The 21,658-nt window shown below is 44.4% G+C and overlaps 1 protein-coding gene across 1 annotated transcript in view; it reads left to right on the top strand.

Annotated features, from left to right (window-relative positions):
• Positions 1 to 21,658, top strand: part of DNTT (DNA nucleotidylexotransferase) — a 34,941-nt gene extending 13,283 nt beyond the window's left edge. Inside the window, exons 2-11 of the mRNA XM_066355162.1 lie at positions 1,774 to 1,948; positions 3,089 to 3,217; positions 4,782 to 4,952; positions 6,455 to 6,526; positions 8,265 to 8,388; positions 12,715 to 12,847; positions 13,379 to 13,487; positions 16,452 to 16,697; positions 19,128 to 19,211; positions 21,427 to 21,658. Of these exons, the coding sequence (XP_066211259.1) occupies positions 1,774 to 1,948; positions 3,089 to 3,217; positions 4,782 to 4,952; positions 6,455 to 6,526; positions 8,265 to 8,388; positions 12,715 to 12,847; positions 13,379 to 13,487; positions 16,452 to 16,697; positions 19,128 to 19,211; positions 21,427 to 21,513 (1,330 nt within the window). The 3' untranslated portion in view covers positions 21,514 to 21,658. The remainder of the gene's footprint in view (positions 1 to 1,773; positions 1,949 to 3,088; positions 3,218 to 4,781; positions 4,953 to 6,454; positions 6,527 to 8,264; positions 8,389 to 12,714; positions 12,848 to 13,378; positions 13,488 to 16,451; positions 16,698 to 19,127; positions 19,212 to 21,426) is intronic.

Below are 21,658 nucleotides of genomic sequence, written 5' to 3'. Positions count from 1 at the left end.
AATCCCAGAAAATAAGACCCAGCTGGGCTTTTAAGGTCTTTTACAATGTGGTTGCCTCTATTGATTCAGCCCCATCTACAACTCCCTCTCACCATAAACCTTCACTCCAATCCAGACCACACTTCTACCTTCCTTCTGGCTTCTGAACCTTTTCTCCCAAGAGGGTCCAACGTTCTGCCTTCCAGGTACTTTATTCCTGCCATCCCTCAAGACCAGACACAAATCGTGCTTTTCCACGAGCCGTCCTAGTCTCCCAGTGCACACTACGCTCTCCCGTTCTCTGCACATCACATGCAGATCTTGTCCGTACCTCATGTCTTGTCATCGCATATTGCTACCATCTGTTTCACTTAAGATACCAATGACCAGAAACTTCCTTTTTCTTCTTTTGCACCCACTCCATCCCACCACCACTACCACCGCCACAAGGAACCTAGGGCCGTGAATGTCACAGTGAACCAAAAAATACCCGATAAATCCAGGAGCCAATCAAACAAAGGAGAAGGAGAAAAAGAAAGTTAAGGGTGAAAAGTAAGAAAAAGAAGAGAATCCTATGTTTCTCTTGGATGCTTAGATGTGCATCTTGTTAGCTCCCAGGTTCATAGACTATTTGAACTGAAAGAGCCTTGAAAAATCAGTGGTTCCAATGCTGACTTGAAGGCTTGTTAATAACCAAAATATCATACTTGACCCAGAAAAGACCATCAAAAAGGATAAAGATCATTTTCTAGGTGTGTGACCTTCAGGGTGTCACCTAACCTCTCCGTTGTCCAGTTTCCTCATTTTTGAAGGGTGGACGGCATAACACTTACTGAGAAGCTGAGAGTGTTAAGCACAAAGATGTGTGTGATGTTCTTGGGCAGCGCTGAAAGGCGGTGTGCGCTCAGCAGTCATTAGGAAAAGAGCCTAGCCTGTCTCACATCACAGAAACACATGGATAGCAGCATTTAATAGGTTGTATGACCAGTTTAGTGGGAGATCACAAGCATTTCTACATCTATATCTATTTCTACTTTGGGTCATGATAGAAAATGTATTTCTTACTGTGGGGCCACAAGCAGTTTCAAAGGCACTGGATGAAATGAAATGGCACACCAAAGCCATGCACAGTGCTAGGTGCTATTTTTTTTTTTTTTTTTTCCCTAAACTGGAAACGGGGAGAGACAGTCAGACAGACTCCCGCATGCACCCGACCGGGATCCACCCGGCACGCCCACCAGGGGCGACGCTCTGATGAGACCAGAGCCACTCTAGCGCCTGCGGCAGAGGCCAAGGAGCCATCCCCAGCGCCCGGGCCATCTTTGCTCCAAAGGAGCCTTGGCTGCGGGAAGGGAAGAGAGAGACAGAGAGGAAGGAGGGGGTGGGGGGTGGAAAAACAAATGGGCGCTTCTCCTATGTGCCCTGGCCGGGAATCGAACCCCGGTCCCCCGCACGCCAGGCCGACACTCTACCACTGAGCCAACCGGCCAGGGCCTACTAGGTGCTATTTTAAGAACGTTTTCATCTTCCATAGTCTCTGGACCTTGGCTTTTCATTGACGCCACAATTCTGCTAACGTTTTGTTTACTTTTCTTGCATCTGACATGTAACACAGACCACTGCTGCTACACAAATTAAAATAAAGAGAATTCCCTTGCATGGAAGCTTATGATCGAGTCTAGTTTATATATGTCTTTCTCTATTCGACGGAGCACTCTGAACACCTTGAGGAAAGAGGAGAGCTTCTGACTCCGAAAGCCCCTTCAGCTGGCGACTGTGTTTTATATTCTGCAGTGATTCCGTCACCCACCTTGTGGCGGAGAACAACTCTGGTTCAGATGTCCTGGAGTGGCTTCAGGTCCAGAATATAAAAGCCAGCTCACAGCTAGAGCTCCTCGATGTCTCCTGGCTGATAGAATGTATGAGAGCTGGAAGACCAGTGGAGATGACAGGAAAACACCGGCTTGTCGTAAGTGTCATGGTTGTGTTTGCCATTGTCTTTTGCTCAATGGTTAGGAGCAGGGGTTATAGAATCAACAGACTGGGGTTCTCTGCTCACTCCCTTCGTGACCTTGGGCAAGTCACTTAGCTTTTCTGAGCTTTAGTTACCTCCTCTATCATATGAATAACAATAGTGCCTATCTCATAAGATGGTTCTGAGGATTAGAATTACATATGTACATATGACTTAACACAAAGCCTGACCTATATATACAGGTACTTAACAAATGGTAGCTATTTTTATGAAGAGAGCTATACCGAATACTTCAAAATATTGAAGCCCTGATGTTCTGGCAGTCAGAGAAGGAGAGAGTTCCTACTTTTTTCTTACTAATATGACCATTCATAAAGAAAAAAATTAAGAAAGTTAAGCTCTTTTTTTTTTTTTGTATTTTTTTTTTGTTGTTGTTGTATTTTTCTGAAGTTAGAAACGGGGAGGCAGTCAGACAGACTCCCGCATGTGCCCGACCGGGATCCACCTGGCATGCCCACCAGGGGGCGATGCTCTGCCCATCTGGGGCGATGCTCTGCCACAATCAGAGCCATTCCAGCGCCTGGGGCAGAGGCCAAGGAGCCATCCCCAGCGCCCGGGCAAACTTTGCTCCAATGGAGCCTTGGCTGCGGGAGGGGAAGAGAGAGACAGAGAGGAAGGAGAGGAGGAGGGGTGGAGAAGCAGATGAGCGCTTCTCCTGTGTGTCCTGGCCGGAATCGAACCTGGGACTCCCACACGCCAGGCCGACGCTCTACCACTGAGCTAACCGGCCAGGGCCGAAAGTTAAGCTCTTAATTCAAAATCCTTCACCAATGTTCTAGAACCCTCAGGTAGAAGGTTTCAACCATAGCTACATAAGTCCATGGAAAAGAAAAATGGTATTTAATTGATGGTCTTTTTTTCATGTTTTTTTCCCTGATTGCAAAAATTATACATGTTAATTAGAGCAAATTCAAATATTGGAGCTTCGTATAACATAAAATTTGACTCTTCTATAATTGTATCCTCTTTCCAGAGATAATTGCCATCAAACTGTCTCCAATATTTTTCTACATACATATCTATTATTATTACTATTGATGGTCACTAAAAATGGGTGTTTATACATTTGTTCAGGTGAGAAGAGACTGTCCAGACAACCCCAACCCAGAGCCCCAGAAGTCTCCACCACTTGCCGTACAGAAGATCTCCCAGTACGCATGTCAGAGGAGAACCACGTTAAACAACTGCAACCACAGATTCACGGTAATGGCTTCACATCACCCAGAGCTAATGAAGGGCTTGCAGCTGCTTTCCGTGGACCTACAATTAGGAATTTTTCTGAAAAGCTAGGAAAGTCTTCCCCACACTTCCCCACACCCCACACCTGATCTCTGGATTTTCTATTAAGAATGGGTCCACTAGCCCTGGCCGGTTGGCTCAGCGGTAGAGCGTCGGCCTAGCGTGCGGAGGACCCGGGTTCGATTCCCGGCCAGGGCACATAGGAGAAGCGCCCATTTGCTTCTCCACCCCTCTGCCGCGCTTTCCTCTCTGTCTCTCTCTTCCCCTTCCGCAGCCAACGCTCCATTGGAGCAAAGATGGCCCGGGCGCTGGGGATGGCTCTGTGGCCTCTGCCTCAGGCGCTAGAGTGGCTCTGGTCGCAACATGGCGACGCCCTGGAGGGGCAGAGCATCGCCCCCTGGTGGGCAGAGCGTCGCCCCCTGGTGGGCGTGCCGGGTGGATCCCGGTCGGGCGCATGCGGGAGTCTGTCTGACTGTCTCTCCCTGTTTCCAGCTTCAGAAAAATGAAAAAAAAAAAAAAAAGAATGGGTCTACTTCTATCGTGGAAATAGACAAATGTATGTGGATTATATTCTTTAGAGATGATAGATTAGTATTTATTGAAAGGCAAATAGTCTGAAAAATCAAATACTGTAATTAGTCCAAAACATAGTAAGAGCAAATTACATAGAAATAGCAATAATGCATAAGCAGCTTTTGCTAAGAACCAAAAGACCTAGATTCTCACTTTTCTGATATTAACTATTTTGAGGACATCACTTCCTCTCCCTGAGCCTCTGTTTCTCATTCATTCAATTAGAAATTAGCTAGATTATCTGTAAAGCCCCATCCAGCTCTGAAGTTTGGCAGTTGTTTCAAATGAGTCCAACAAGCCCACAACTGCTTGTCTGCCAGCATCGAGTCAGTCGCCAGGCGGATAAAACACTCACTACTATATTGAATACAGAACGTCTCATTTCTAGCCTTCTAGCGCCCCATGTGTGAGGAAGACCAGGAAATTGCAGCTAATGATACCACACAGCTGCAGCTACTTCCTCCTCGGCTACAAGTGCAAACATGCCCTACCTGAAATAACCCGGGTCTTGGGTCTGTGCCACCTATGGCTGCACCTGTCATCCCATGAGCCCGTATTGGGTGCTGACTGTGTTTTATGTACGATCCAAGGGGTGGGATACCCAGTGATCAAGGCCACAGGCTGGTGGGGAAGTCAGCAAGCAAAGAGGGAAGGATCATGAATGCTGAGTAATGACTAGCAGGGTGCAGTGAGCATGAGGTCATGCTTTAGTTAAATCATTCCTGAATACCTAATGGCAGTGAACTCAAAGTTTTCTTACAAAACATTCTGTGGCCTGTCTTTTCAATCCAACGCCACTTGTCTAACAAGGGAAGGGCACAAAGGTGCTGACCTTCACAGAAAAGGTCAGGCAGTGTGCCAATACTTAAAGGAGAGCAAGAGACATTTGCAAGGGGTCACTGGCTCAGGGGCTAGGAAAGAGACCATGTTTTACTCATCTGGTTTTATTCTTCAGGATGCCTTTGAGGTACTGGCTGAAAATTATGAGTTTCGAGAAAATGAAGGCACCTGTCTGGCATTTATGAGAGCAGCTTCCGTACTTAAATCTCTGCCATTCACAATCGTCAGTATGAAGGACACAGAAGGAATTCCCTGCTTGGGGGACAAAGTGAAGAGTATCATAGAGGTAAGGGTAAAACGTGATTTTACACACCTCCAAATAGGAAGATAAGAGGGTAGGCAGGGGGAGAGAGAGGGGAAGGGGATAGATTTCCCTGTGAACTTCGTAGATCTATTCATGATTATTTTAGTTTCTCTTGATAGATTATATAGATAGGTAGAAGATAGATGATAGATAGATAGATAGATAGATAGATAGATAGATAGATAGATAGATAAATAGATAAATAGATAGATAATAGATAGGTAGATAGAATCCATAACTCATATTATGACAGCTGGAGCTATGTGGGGCCAGCCAAGTGGAAAAAAACCTCACCTGTATTATTTTTTTTATTTTTATTTTTTTTATTTTTCTGAAGCTGGAAACGGGGAGAGACAGTCAGACAGACTCCCATATGCGCCCGACCAAGATCCACCTGGCACGCCCACCAGGGGTGACGCTCTGCCCACCAGGGGACAATGCTCTGCCCCTCCGGGGGCATTGCTCTGTTGCGACCAAAGCCACTCTAGCGCCTGGGGCAGAGGCCAAGGAGCCATCCCCAGCGCCCGGGCCATCTTTGCTCCAATGGAGCCTTGGCTGCGGGAGGGGAAGAGAGAGACAGAGAGGAAGGAGGGGGGGTGGAGAAGCAAATGGGCACTTCTCCTATGTGCCCTGGCCGGGAATCGAACCCAGGTCCCCTGCACGCCAGGCCGATGCTCTACCGCTGAGCCAACTGGCCAGGGCCTCACCTGTGTTATTATTAATCAGAGTCAAAGACTCTAGTGACTTCAAAGCTCGACAGCAGGGGATGTTCTGACTTTAGACATAGGTTGGGTGAAGGACTTCAGTTCCATTAGAGGGCATCACCCTCCAGAATGCTGGTGGGTATAATAGGCAGTGGAGTTGATTCTGCCTTACTACATGTATGTTTCAGATAGAGAGCCAGGGTGGGTGCTTATTTACTTAATGATGTTAAAGGATTACCCAGTATGGCAAGTTGGGCATCCGGGAGTATGTTGTAGTATGGTCAAGTGCAACGTCAGTTGTTTAAGAAAAATAATTCTAACTCTATCAAGAGGAAGGTAGGTGCCTCTGGTGCCTCTGAGCCAGACATCATAAGGGCTTGAACCTTGGATTGGCTTTTCAATGGGTCCAGAATTAATTAACTCAGATGAAAAGTCTTGTTTCAGCAAGTTCATATCTATTGAAAAGAAAATTATCACACATATTTAGACACACCTTGGTCAGTGAGTATTCTGGTTTGGTGTTCTGTAGATTCGGGCCTGACTCATTCTGTATCTTTGTTCCTGAGGATTGTAAAGTGACACTTGGAAAAATAATGACCTGGAATTTTCAAGATTATAGGAAAATGTCTGTCTTGTTTTCTCCAGATAAACTAGGGAAACATTCACACAATGGGTGTGTATCTTATGAAAATTCAGGCTATTGGATCTGTCAATTTGAACTTCTTGGTGTGTGGCTGTCCAACATCACTAATTTAAAATATTTTCCAACTATCTATGAAGGAAATTATTGAAGATGGAGAAAGTGCTGAAGTCAAAGCTGTGTTAAATGATGAACGATATCAGTCCTTCAAAGTAAGTGATTTTACAAATATTTCTCGAAAATGGTTTTTCAGTTAATCCCATTACTTATTCTAGGTGGTTGTATCAGTCAGCTTGGGTTGTCTAACAAAATGCCATAGATGAGGTGGCTTAAATAACATTTCTTTTTCTCACAGTTCTGGAGGCTGAATTCTGAGATCAGGGTGCCAACATGGTTGGGTTCTGGTCCGGCCCCACTTCCTGGCTGGCAGGTAGCCTCCTTTTCAATGTGCCCTCACATGACATGGAGAACAAGCTTTCTGGTGTCTCTTCTTATAAAGGCACTAATCCAATCATTAGGGCCCCACCCTCATGACCTCATCTAAAGCTAATTACCTCTAAATGACCCCAACTCCACATACCACCACATTGAGGGGTAGGACTTCAGCATGTGAATTGGAGGTGGGGGTAATTCAGTCCACAGCAGTGGTCTAAGATACAGATGCCTCAGTAAGAATGGGTGCCAGAGCTTATTGCCGTGCTATGATGAGATACAGATTCCCTTACCTTCCAGGAGTCTGTCACTCATGGGTACAAATGTCAAGGGGATACTTCAGCCATAGTGCAAAACAACCCCGCTCTTAAAGAGCAAGCCTGTGTTGGAAAGCTCCGTGATGCATCCTTGCCTGTTTTTTTGTTTTGTTTTTGTTTTTGTTTTGTATTTTTTCTGAGGCTGGAAACGGGGAGAGACAGTCAGACAGACTCCCACATGCGCCCGACCGGGATCCACCCGGCACACCCACCAGGGGCGCCACTCTGCCCACCAGGGGGCGATGCTCTGCCCCTCCGGGGCATCGCTCCACTGCGACCAGAGCCACTCTAGCGCCTGGGGCAGAGGCCAAGGAGCCATCCCCAGTGCCCGGGCCATCTTTGCTCCAATGGAGCCTTGGCTGCGGGAGGGGAAGAGAGAGACAGAGAGGAAGGAGGGGGGGGGTGGTGGAGAAGCAAATGGGCGCCTCTCCTATGTGCCCTGGCCGGGAATCGAACCCGGGTCCCCTGCACGCCAGGCCGACGCTCTACCGCTGAGCCAACCAGCCAGGGCCCATCCTTGCCTATTTTGAAGCAGGGATCATTACCTCCCAATGCTCCTTACCTTGGAATTGCAGAGACTTCTGCTAATCCCTTCAGTTCAGAAGCGATAGGCCTAAAAGGTGGTTGTGTGCAGGAGCCTGGGCTTGGAGTGCAGCGGGCCGGGTCTGAGCCTGGGCTCTGCCACTTACCAGTTGTCTGACGGTGGAGAACTTATGCAACCTACGTGCACATCCCTCTTTAAATTGTTAGGATAAATATGCACAGCGTGAGTGTGTGTGAGAGACATTTGGCAAAGGGGAGTGGCCGATGGGGATAGCTGTTGTCACATGTTGACAGCACAGGCCATCCCACGATCAGGTTACAGGGGAGCCCCATGCAGATGCCAGAACCTGCCTCCTCACGTCTGTTTCATTCATCAGGAAAGGACCCTCCTGAAGCAAAAATGATGGAAGGAGACTTGACTTGGGGTGGTGAACACACAGTACAATATACAGATGATGTGTTATAGAATTATACACCTGAAGCCTATATAATTGTATTTAAAAAATTAAAAATTACTATCTCCCACCCACTTGTCATATTCAGAAGACATCGAGTTAGAGATTTGTTTATACTTCTCTTCATCCCTTGACCTTGAAAAGTATCACTTCATTGTCATGATTATTTTAGAACTGAAGACATGCTCTTCCTTCCATTTCAGCTCTTTACTTCTGTATTTGGAGTGGGATTAAAGACATCTGAGAAATGGTTCAGGATGGGTTTCAGAACCCTGAGTAAAATAAGGTCAGACAAGACCCTGAAATTCACACGAATGCAGAAAGCAGGTAAGCGTGTCTCCTGAAAGTCTCCCATTGCTGCCATGCTGGGCCAGCTGCGGTAGAGCTCCAAGTAGGTTGAATTTCAACTCTGATCTTGGGGAGCTGAGCTGCTCGTTGGGCCTTGTTTCACGCGATGATTAAAAGCAAATGTTTTTGGAATTAGACAGCCCTGGGTCCAAATCCTGGCTCCAGCATTCTCTAGCTATGTGATCATAAGTACGTTTGTTAATTAACATCTTTGATCCTAAGCACTTCATCTATAAAAGGGAGGTAACATTGGTACTTAAGTGGGAATTGACTCAGATAATGGAGGCAAAGCTCCAGTTCCTGTACTTACTCAGCCTTGGACCAGGCACAGAGCCAATATGCTCTTCATGGTGGTTGTCATTCCTTTATGTCTGGATGGCAAACTAGGTTGCACTGTTGATCTGGTTCTTACTGAACTGACCCTTTTACCCCTTGGGTCTCAGCTGGGTAAGAGGCATCGGTGAAGAGTCAAGGGTAGAAACTTGACATGAAGGATTGGCAAGTAAGAATATTTGAACAGACTAGAGCTGTTGCCTGGCACAAATATGGACCTGTTTTAGAACACATAGAACACCAGGACACAGAAAGGAAATGGTGGAAATCCAGAACAGGATTGATCTACCCAGCCAGACTCATTCATCTGAGAAGAATGTGTTGACGCAGGTATCTTGAGAGCCTGGTTGGGCCTCCTGGAGGTTGAAAGTGGGTTGGTCACTTCCATTTAAGAGAGGGTCCTGGTAAACTTTTTTTAAAATAAAGAAATGTTAATACACAGTAAAAAAAAAACTGTATATATTTTAAATATAGAAATGCAATTTTACTGTATTTGAAAGGGCACCCCATTCACAGCCATGAGCTCATGGTTTCTGAGTGATGACGAATAATGACGTTATCAACATTTTTAATGTTTTGAAAGTAAAGGGGTCATTTAGGAGAAAAGACTAGAAATAAAAGAAAGCAGCTATTCTCTGTTTAAGCAATGAAAAGAAACAAGCAACATGAGAGAAAACGAACCAAATCTTCGTGGTTCACACGCACAACAGAATACAGTATTGCTAACAGCAGGACAGTGCTGAACAGCGCAGCTCAGGAACACGGTCGTCTCGCGTAACTGAAACTTTGAGGCCACTCAACAGCAACTCCCCTGAAACACTGTTTTTCAGATCAGACTCCAAACGTACCATAATGTGCATATTGCAATAAATAAAATGTGGCTTCAAAAAGAAACAAAGAAGAGAGAGAGAAAGTGTTCAGACTGATGCATGTTATTAAATAACAAATGGGTGAACAATGAGATCAAAGAAGAAATTAAAAAATTCCTAGAAACAAATGATAATGAGCATACATCAACTCAAAATTTATGGGACATAGCAAAAGCAGTCCTGAAAGGGAAGTTTATAGCATTACAGGCATACCTCAAGAAGCTAGAAAAATCTCAAATAAATGACTTGACCCTACATCTAAAAGAACTAGAAAAAGAACAGCAAGTAAAGCCCAGAGCTAGTAGAAGGAAGGAAATAATAAAGATCAGAGCAGAAATAAATGACATAGAGGCTAAAGAAACAATACAGAGGATCAATGAAACCAGGAGCTGGTTCTTTGAAAGGTAAACAAGATCGATGAACCTTTAACCAGACTCACCAAGAAAAAAAGAGAGAGGACTCAAATAAATAAAATTAGAAACAAGAGTGGAGAAATAACAACTGACACAACAGAAATACAAAATATTGTAAGAAAATACTATGAAGAACTGTACGCCAAAAAACTAGACAACCTAGATGAAATAGACAAATTCCTTGAAACATATAATCTTCCAAAAATCAATCTGGAAGAATCAGAAAACCTAAACAGACCAATTACAACAAATGAGATTGAAACAGCTATCAAAAAACTCCCAAAAAAGAAAAGTCCTGGGCCTGATGGCTTCACAAGTGAATTCTAACAAATATTCAAAGAACTAACTCCTATCCTTCTCAAGCTATTTCAAAAAATTCAAGAGGAAAGAAGACTTCCAAGCTCCTTTTATGAGGCTAGCATAATTCTGATTCCAAAACCAGGCAAAGACAACACAAAAAAAGAAAATTATAGGCCAATATCCCTGATGAATTTAGATGCAAAAATCCTCAACAAAATATTAGCAAACCAGATCCAGCAATATATGAAAAAAATCATACACCATGATCAAGTGGGATTTATTCTTGGGAGGCAAGGCTGATACAATATTCGCAAATCAATCAATGTGATTCATCACATAAACAAAAGGAAGGAGAAAAACCTCATGATAATTTCAATAGATGCAGAAAAAGCATTTGATAAAATCCAGCACCCATTCATGATCAAAACTCTCAGCAAAGTGGGAATACAGGGAACATACCTCAACATGATAAAGGCCATCTATGACAAACCCACAGCCAATATCATACTAAATGGGCAAAAATTAAAAGCAATCCCCTTAAGATCAGGAACAAGGCAGGGGTGCCCCCTTTCACCACTCTTATTCAACATAGTTCTGGAAGTCCTAGCCACAGCAATCAGACAAGAAAAAGAAATAAAAGGCATCCAAATTGGAAAAGAAGAAGTAAAACTATCATTATTTGCAGATGATATGATATTGTATATAGAAAACCCTAAAGTCTCAGTCAAAAAACTACTGGACCTGATAAATGAATTCAGCAAGGTGGCAGGATATAAAATCAATACTCAGAAATCAGAGACATTTTTATACACTAACAATGAACTGTCAGAAAGAGAAATTAAGGAATCAATCCCCTTTACCATTGAAACCAAAAAAATAAAGTACCTAGGAATAAATTTAACCAGGGAGATTAAAGACTTGTACTCGGAAAATTACAAAGCATTGATAAAAGAAATCAGGGAAGATACAAACAAGTGGAGGCATATACCGTGCTCATGGTTAGGAAGAATAAACATCATTAAAATGTCTGTATTACCCAAAGCAATTTATAAATTCAATGCAATACCGATTAAAATACCAATGACTTACTTCAAAGATATAGAACACATATTCCAAAAATTTATATGGAACCAAAAGAGAACACAAATAGCCTCAGCAATCTTGAAAAGGAAGAATAATATGGGAGGTATCACACTTCCGGATATCAAGTTATATTATAAGGCCATTGTACTCAAAACAGCCTGGTACTGGCATAAGAACAGGCATATAGATCAATGGAACAGAATTGAGAACCCAGAAATAAACCCACACTTTTATTGACAACTGATATTTGACAAAGGAGGTAAGAGCATACATTGGAGTAAAGACAGCCTCTTCAACAAATGGTGTTGGGAAAATTGGACAGCTACCTGCAAAAAAATGAAACTAGACCACCAACTTACACCATTCACAAAAATAAACTCAAAATGGATAAAAGACTTAAAAGTAAGCCGTGAAACCATAAGCATCTTAGAAGAAAACATAGGCAGTAAGCTCTCTGACATCTCTCAAAGCAATATATTTGCTGATTTGTCTCCACAGGCAAGTGAAATAAAAGACAGGATAAACAAATGGGACTTTATCAAACTAAAATGCTTCTGCACAACTAAAGACAATAAGAACAGAATAAAAAGACAAACTACACAATGGGAGAATATATTTGACAATGCGTCTGATAAGGGGTTAATAACCAAAATTTATAAAGAACTTGTAAAACTTAATACTAGGAAGACAAACAATCCAATCCAAAAATGGGCAAAAGAAATGAATAGACACAGCAGTATTTCACAAGCAGTGTGGGTTGGTGTTGGCCACAGTTAATAGTTGTATTACTGTGACCATCATCTTGTCGTCTTGGTCCTGCCGACCTGTTTATGCGACTGTCCTCATTTAGAGATAATGTGTGATGCTTAGATTTGAGAATTTGGTGACCATGGTGTTTAAGCCAAATGGCCTTCCTGCCTCCACCCTTCCATAATCCTGGAGGTAAGAAAGAAGGACCAGTAGATTTGGATAAGGACCAATATCTTTCCAAGCGGCCAGTGATGGGTGAAATGACAAGGAATAAATTTAAGCTCATCAGAAGCAAGAACTTTTGATACCCCCCCCCATCTTTTTTTGAATAGTAGTCTGGAAATCGTGAGCCTCTCAGTCAGAACGCAAAGAGCCATTGCTACCATGAAAAATTCATAACCAAGAGAACAGAAATTACTGGTCTCTCCAGGCAAGCTGGCATTGTCGCCCATAGCCATGTCAGCTGTATGTGGGGACAGAATCCCTTCCTACTGAGGGCTGGTCAGTTCACATGAGACATGTCACTCTCTCCATTGACCTGTCCAATGGCCTCTTAGGATTCCTCTATTATGAAGACCTTGTCAGCTGTGTGACCAAGGCAGAAGCAGAGGCTGTGGGCATGCTGGTTAAAGAGGCGGTCTGGGCGTTTCTTCCAGATGCCTTTGTCACTGTGACTGGAGGATTCCGGAGGTAAGTAATGAGGGTTGCCTTTGTCTCCCCTGCTCTAACACCTTCAGTGGCTCCCTGTGTTCAGAAGGCACAGAACGCCTTTGGTGCTCTGGCCCAGCCTCTCATTTCTACACTTCATATTTTACTCCCGCAACCCCAAATGGCTCGAAATTTTCTGCACAGACAGGGCTGTTTCTTAACTCTGTGACTTTGCACAGCCAGACCCTTCTGTTCACATTGGCTTTCCTCAAATCGTCACCTGGCTGATTTCTTCTCATTCCTGAAGATTCAATTTAGATGCTACCTCCTCCAGAAAGCTTTCCTTGACTCCCTCCTCCCCAGGCTGGGCTAGGCACTTCTCCTCAGAGATTCATGGACAGTAATTTATTTGTATGCCTGTTTTCCCCACTAAGTTTTTAGAGCTTAGTGCTCGGTGACAACCAGTGCGTGGTGCCCGGCGCAAAGCAGGCACTCAAAAATATTAGTTAAGCCAATGAATGAATGAATGAATGAATGAATGATTTATTTCCATTTCTTTTTTTTTTTAATCAGGGGTAAGAAGATTGGGCATGATGTGGATTTTTTAATTACCAGCCCAGGATCAACAGAGGAAGAAGAACAACAACTTTTACCCAAAGTGATAAACTTATGGGAAAAGATGGTAAGAAAAAAGATCAAAAGTGGGTGTTCGGCACTCAAGCATTGTATTAATGCTATTGAATTTTGCACACTATTTATCTCACAATCATATAATGACTAATTGATTCTTAATTATTTGCAACCACTAACACAACGCCACATGACATGCAACGAGACTGCCTGCTCTGGGTTCCAGAGTCCACGTTATGAACATGTATCTTGTTTATACACAATTCTCCTATCAGCACAGCAGCCCAGGCGGCTGTGTCTCTGCCTTGCACATCCAGAGGCATTAAACCTGCAAACAAAATAAAGAGCATGCTCTCTGAAGATCAGGGAGCTGGGAGCGGGGACAGAGCAAGGTTAGGGAGTGCCGCATCTTATGAGAAGGGGTTAGAGAGAATTGAAACCACAGATTGGATAGATCCTGACTATCAAATCTGCCCAAGCTCCAGCCTCGCCACCCTCCCTGCTCAGTGGGCAGCCTGAGACTAAATGCCAGGCAACGAGCCCCCTTCTTTGAGGGAGGGTAGGTTGAGGGCTGAACACATCTACCCTGCCCCTGTCAGCTGCCCAGAGAGCAGGCTACTCTGTCCCCTGGGGAGGCGGGCACAGGGGCAAGGAAGTGCCCTTCTTCTTGTCAGGAGTCCTTCGGTTTCCAGGGTTGCCAGCAGGAAACAGAGGAGCATGCTGATGTGAAATCCAGTCCACCTGTGGGAATTGATGGGGAACTGGGGCTCAAACCTTCAAAGGAGTTTTCAAACAAGGTTAGAAGTTACCTAAAGAGAAAGGGTGGGGGCAGGGGGAAACAAGGAAGGAATTACAGCAGAGTATAGAGAGGCCCAGGACAGAGAGCGGAGGTGGCCTCAGGGGTGGTGTGGGCGTTGAGAGCCATGCCCTGGACAGGTGGAACCTTCTGTATGAGCAGACAGGAGCGTGTCACTCCAGGGATGCGTCCCAAGCACCATGCAAAACTCCAGGCAAAGCCCCACCAAGGAGGGCCCATAATTTATTCCAGCCAAAGTGTCGCTGCCACGTGGCGATGGTGCAAACAGTGTACAACTATTAGGAAGCCTGCTTTGTGGATTTTTAACAACAGGGTGGTAGGTGTTATTGCAAATTTGGCTCCAACGTGAGACTTTTTAATATTTTAGTAGCTCCCTTTTCAAATGTACATAATTCAAACTTACACGAAAGGCTGCTATACATACTAATTCTGGTAAGTTTCATTGAAAAGTGGAATTGTGTTTTCCAAGCTGATTATTAGCTTTATCTATGGCAAGATTTGTCACCCCCCCCCCCCCGAGGCTCTTCCTGACATTAGTGGTCCTCCCCACTTCAAATGATGTCTGTTCTTAATACCTTTCCTCAGGAGGCACTGAGGCCCAGGGCAAAAAATTTCCCTTTTAGATCAGCAAAAGGAAAAGTGTTCTCTCCTCAAAGCCTTCAGTCCAAATAAAACAATGTATCTTAGGTTGCAGGAGAAATGAAAAGCATTTCTAATAACAATAACAAACTGAGTCAGTGACCCTCGAAGTACAGTTAGTCCTTTGACCAGCAACATCAGCATCACCTGGAAGCTTGTTAGAAATGCACATTCTCCCTCTCCCTCCCCGCACTGAATCGCTCTGGGGACAGGGCCCTGAAAACTGCTCTAACAAACCTTCCCAATGGTTCTGATGATTGAATTTGAGAACATCTGACCTAAAGAATATATCAGGGGTCGGGAACCTTTTTGGCTGAGAGAGCCATGAACGCCACATATTTTAAACTGTAATTCCGTGAGAGCCATACAACGACCTGTGTATGGTACACATTATCCAATAAAAATTTGGTGTTATCCCGGAGGACAGCTGTGATTGGCTCCAGCCACCTGCAACCATGAACATGAGCGATAGGAAATGAATGGATTGTAATACATGAGAATGTTTTATATTTTTAATGTTACTTTTTTTTTTAATTAAAGATTTGTCTGCGAGCCAGATGCAGCCATCAAAAGAGCCACATCTGGCTCGTGAGCCATAGGTTCCCGACCCCTGGAATACATGATAACGAATTACACAGTCTAATAACTATGATTTAATTATTTTGAGGTTATTTGCTGTTTTAGTTGTGCTCCGATTTAGTAGTTAATTGCAGAGGCGGATTTAACTGTGGGCGCACCAGGTGTACACGTAGGCCCTGACTTCTGAAAGGCCCCACTTTACACTTTCTTCTAATGACACCAACTTTGCTTTCATCTGTGCAATTTCAACATTAATAGTACATAATAATTTTTATTTATTTAAAAATATGGTTAACATGTTTTTTTTTCCCCTGTCTCTCTTTTTTTAAGGGGCTCAATATTTTCTTCTGTGCCCGGGACCTCAACCAACCTTAATCTGCCTCTGGTTAATTGCATGTTTCTGCCTCCCCACCCCACATCCGGCCCTGTGCCACAAGGAATTCCAGCAGCTAAATTAGAGGATGGCAACTCACTGGACACATCTTAGAATGACTTGTTTACTTACTAACCAGGCAATGTTAGGTGAAACTGACATTAGCTCACTTTCCCAAGCGGACAGAGAAACAAAGCACTCCCTAGCAAGCCGGTCATCCTGCTCCAAAGTGAGGCTCAGCCTCCAGCCACACCCTTTGAGCCCAGTAAGCCGGGGCACTGAGTCAAAGTAGCCATGTACAGACAGCCTGGTTGTTGCTTATGGTCGGTGAGGCAAGTTGTTGGTTAGATGATCTGGCATCTCTGCATGAAGTGGCCTTGGCTGGGCCTCTCGAATTGCCAAATTCCTCTGCTGCAGAGGGAAGATAATACACCCACATCCCGGCTTCCTCTCCGAGTGTGGCCCGGTGAGCTCACAACTCAAGGACAAAACACACCAAAGCTTGAATCTATAAAGCTTTCATCAAGAGCACTCATTAAGAGTCTGATATAAAATGGCAGACCTTGTCCATCGGGGACTCTTCCTGACATCTTTCTGTTTGTTTTCAGGGATTACTTTTATACTATGACCTTGTGGAATCAACATTTGACAAGTTCAAGTTGCCTAGCAGGAAGGTGGATGCTTTAGATCATTTCCAAAAGTGCTTTCTGATTTTAAAGTTGCACCATCAGAGAGTAGACGGCGGCAAGCCCAGCCAGCAGGAAGGAATGCCCTGGAAGGCCATCCGTGTGGACCTGGTCGTGTGCCCCTATGAGCGCCGTGCCTTTGCTCTGCTGGGCTGGACCGGCTCCCGGGTAAGCACTATCTGGATCTGTGGGACAGTGGCCCAGAGGAGTGACAATGGCAGTAGGGGCAGAATGACAAGAGGGGAGGCAGTGCCCAGAAACTTCTAAGTCAGGCATTCCACCCACACACATTCAAGTGAAACAACTTAATTTAGAACAGTTTTTCTCACCGTGTGGTCCCTGGACCAGCAGCTTCAGCCTTACTGGGGTGAGACATGTAAATTCTCCACCCCACCCAGACTTACTGATGAGACACTCTGCGGATAGTACTCAGCAATTTGTATTTCAACAAGCCCTTCAGGTGATTCAATGCAACTGAGGTGTGACAACCACTGAAGTAGAGAAAGCAGCGTGGAGGCTAAGAGCATAGGCTTGGCCATTTGAGACCTGTTTCCAAGTCCCTGCATTGCCTCTCAGCAGCTGGGTGATCTAGGACAAGTTCCCGATGTCCTTTAAGTCTTAGTTTTCCCATCAGGAAAGTGAGGCTGATGACCTCAGCCGCCTCCCTGGTTCACAGAGATTCGGTGAGAGGAAGCTGGCAATGCCCTCAGCACATGCCAAGTATGTGGTCAGGCTAGCCAATCGGCAGCTCCCAGCTCCGGTCACTTTGTAGTCACAGAGATGGTGCCCGTACTTTGAGTCGCATTAGCACATGCTCTAGCTCCTGAACTATGTTCCCTACGCTGTCCCAAAGCAGCCGGCTGTTCTTTGCAGAGAAATGAGTTCTTGGAGGTCTTTATATGGAGGATGAATGACATAATGCAAATGAACTGTCCTCAACCATGAGTTAAACGTCAGGTGTCTTTGCTTTGGGGCTGGAATTATTCGAAGCTCCCAGAACATGCCTGGCACATAATAGATGCTCAACAAATATTTGTTGAGTAAATATTATTACTCTTCAAATGAGAGCCATCATTATAATTCCTAACAGTCTATGGGAAAATCCTGCTGATGTTTTAACACAAGAGTCCAGGAATATATCTCTCACCACACAAAACTGGGGGGCCAAGTGCAGCTTCTCTCTGTCTCCATGATCCCCTCCCTCTCCAGACTCGTTGGCACAGTGTAAGCAGCCATATTCTAAGTGCGGAAGACAGGAGGAGAGTGACCCAGGGCTGAGGAGGCGGACTTGTGCTAAGCAATACCCCACTATTTTCACCAGCACCAAGAATCTGCTTCACCCCAATTTCCCACACCCCTGGCTTCCCCTGTACGGCATTACAAGCCCTTCTGTCTTCTCATACACCCAGGTAGTGGTCGAGAAGGGCAGTTCCCAGCTGCCACCAGCTTTCCGGTAATAAAAAAATTTTTTTTTAATTAAAAATGGTTCATTGCCACTAGAGGGCGCAATTATCCCATGCTTTCACCAGATTCCCACATGGAAAGGACAATATTTCTAGATTTATGTTTCTCAGGAAAATTAACCTCAACAAGAACACCACTGATTGTCCTCCTGCCCCAAGGCTTTCCTGTCCTCTAACTCAGGCTTCAGGGTATGCTCTCTGAAGCTTCAGAGTCCACCCTGATCATAGGAGATGCTACTCTGGGGCAGGTGCTAGGAACCTCAGTTTTACAGACGCTCATATAAGAGGCTGTTCAAGTCAGAGGTGACCTTAGTCATGCACTTCATCCATCATCCTGTTTGACCAACCAAGATTCAGAGACTAGGTGACTTATCAAGAGATGTACATGGCTATGCCTGACCTGTGGTGGCTCAGTGGATAAAGCATCGACCTGGAAATGCTGAGGTCGCCAGTTCGAAACCCTGGACTTGCCTGGTCAAGGCACATATGGGAGTTGAGGCTTCCAGCTCCTCCCTTCCTTATCTCTCTTTGTCTCTCCTCTCTCTCTCTCTCTGTCTCTCTCTCTCCTCTCTAAAATGAATAAATTTAAAAAATAATTTAAAAAAGATTATTAAAAAAAAAGAGAGAGATGTACAGCCAGATAGGGACAAAATTCAGGCTGGAATCTGGGTCTCCTGACTCCTCATCCTCTTTTGAAATAGTGATAGTCCCAATTAAAAAACAATCAACAAAACCCCAATAATTATTTAACCAGCATTCACTGTGGACTAGATATTATTCTGGACACAATCCTCACAATATCCATTTATTCATTCAACAAACATTTGTTGTACGTCTTCTGTGTGCCGGGCATATTTGAAGAGGAATATAGTTACGAACAAAACAAGTCAAGTCCCTGTTTCCACTGAGCTTACATTCTAGTGTGAACCTGTAAGCACAGAGCTCAGTCATTGTCGAGCTCAGCCCTGGGGGAGAATATGGCTTTAAGAATGTTTAGTAGAGTTTAATTTCACTTCACGGAATGTTTGGCATTGAGATCGATATTTCATTTTAGGGATTTAGGCAATTTCTAAACACATAATACTGAAGACATTCTAGACCTGATAGTAACATATTTTATTTAACTCTTGTCCAGCAATTTGAGAGAGACCTCCGGCGCTATGCCACCCATGAGCGGAAGATGATTCTGGATAACCACGCTTTATACGACAAAACCAAGGTAGAGCTGTCTCCCTGAGATGGGCTATTCGAACCCCATCCCCAAGGCTGGCTCCCTGAGCATTTTCCCTAAACTGATTTTAGTGTCCAGGTTCAGTTTCCTTTGCCGAGAGCGTCCTGTTTCCACAGATCACACACAGCAGAGGGCGTCTGGAAAGATCCTAACGGGAACACGGCCCCACACTGGGCCTCCAGGGGCACTGGGCTCAAAGGTGATGAGCTGGTAGGGTCCCCAGAACCAGTCCAGCAGTGAAGATTAATTGAGTTTAGTACATATATCCGTGGTATTTGCAACAAGTATTTCTGAAGAAAACCAAGGATTCCTCTCCCCTAAGTCACAAATACCACTCAAGGACTCCTCAAATGTACCTAAGTTATTAATAAGAGTCTATTACAGAGAGAGCAACAGAGGTGCCATCAGATGTTGCTAAGCTGTCAGTGAGACTCATTCACCAGCCTCGTTACTCATTTGGCATGCTAGCCCGGCAATGGTCACAATTCAAATTCATGTGTCAGCAAAATGATAAACTATCTTATCAGTTATGAAGAGTTAAATATTCAACTAGTAAATCCATAAGTGCCAAGGTCTACTGTTCTTACAGTGCTCAAGGACACTAAACTAAGCTCTGAGGGGAAAAAAGACATAAAAGAACTAAAAGCATAAATCTTTGCCCTCTAGGAACTTATAGTCTAAATAAGGTGTACCTGCCTAGAGCTGTGTCAGTTACACGTGTCAGACACCCAATCCAAATGGCTTAGTCACAGAAGATAAATTTGGCTTTTATACTGCAGCATCCACATAATATTAACTTCAGGTATGGCTGTATCCAGGTGCTCAGGTAGGCTTCCCTCGGTGTTGTTTCATTCTTAGGCAGAGTTTTCCCATAAGTTCCATCCTTCCAGTTTAGCCACCCCAACAGAGAAGAGCCTCTTTCCTAGTAGTTCAAGTAAGAGCCTTAGCTAATGCTCACTGACCAGGCCTGGGCCATGTGCCCATCCTGAACCCATTACTGTGGCTCTGATTGGCCAGGCTTGGAGGTGAGATCAGCCCCACCTGACCCTCATGGACTGATATTTGGGGGTTGAGGGGTTCTCAAAGAAAAACTAAGGTGCTCTTGTCAGAAGAGAGAGCCAATGAGGCTGGCAGGATGTTGAACATGTGAGTGGAGGCAGATTCACATGACCCTATTGAAGAATAATTTAAAATTGAGGTAAAACAAGTAGTTCAACATAATCAAGTGTCTCCTAGGTACTCAACACTGTGGGATGGAGGAGAAATGGTGTTTGGTCTTAAAGACTGGAGGAGGTGAAGGCAGGTTGTGGAAGGCCGGGAGGAGAACCCAACATATACAAGAATTCAGTTCTTGCTTCTGCTCATTACTGATAGCAACAATACTTATTTCTGACTGTATATTAGAACTACCCAGAGCTTTTAAACAGACTGATTGACAGGAACCCTCCTGGGATTCTGATTTCATTAGACTGGGGTATAGTTCAGGCTTCAGTATTTTTTTAAAAACTTCTTCAGGTGTTTCTAATGAACAACTGTGGTTAAGAACTACAGACCTGCCCTGGCTGGTTGGCTCAGCGGTAGAGCGTCGACCTGGCATGCAGAAGTCCAGATATCGATTCCCGGCCAGGGCACATAGGAGAAGCGCCCATTTGCTTCTTCAACCCCCCCCCCCCCCACTCCTTCCTCTCTGTCTCTCTCTTCCCCTCCCGCAGCCAAGGCTCCATTGGAGCAAAGATGGCCCAGGCGCTGGGGATGGCTCCTTGGCCTCTGCCCCAGGCGCTAGAGTGGCTCTGGTCGCGACAGAGCGACGCCCCGGAGGGGCAGAGCGTCACCCCTGGTGGGCGTGCCGGGTGGATCCCGGTCGGGCGCATGCGGGAGTCTGTCTGACTGTCTCTCCCCGTTTCCAGCTTCAGAAAAAAAAAAAAAAAAAGAACTACAGACCCATGAGAAAAATATCAAGTGCCTTTAGCTGAATGTATAAGGCTGTCATCATTTTACCTGAATTTATTAAGTGTCATATTTTTGGGTAAGAAAATATAAAAATTACAGAAGTCAGTTAAGGTGACTTTTGATGCTCAGAAGCACGGAATTATGTTTTGGCAATAATTCCTTTTGACAAGACAATTAGACAAGCAAAACTATGTTAGCACTGTGACTCTTGACAAAACTATCTGAAGGCACATATTTTTTGTTTTGCTTTCAGAGAACATTTCTTGAAGCAGAAAGTGAAGAAGAGATTTTCGCACATCTGGGATTGGATTACATTGCTCCATGGGAAAGAAATGCCTAGAAAAATTTATTGACATTTTAAATTTTTTCAGACTAAATAAATATGTCTCATATTATATTGAAAGATGCCTTAGGAAAGTTGATATACTTTAAGTCTTACTGAAATGCAGATTGACTCTAGAAGTAAATAACTTTGGAAACATGAT

Source organism: Saccopteryx leptura, chromosome 13 (assembly GCF_036850995.1).
Source record: "Saccopteryx leptura isolate mSacLep1 chromosome 13, mSacLep1_pri_phased_curated, whole genome shotgun sequence".
Classification (NCBI taxonomy): Eukaryota; Metazoa; Chordata; class Mammalia; order Chiroptera; family Emballonuridae; genus Saccopteryx; species Saccopteryx leptura.
The sequence above is the reverse complement of the archived record's forward strand: the minus strand, read 5'-3'. Positions and strand labels throughout refer to the sequence as shown.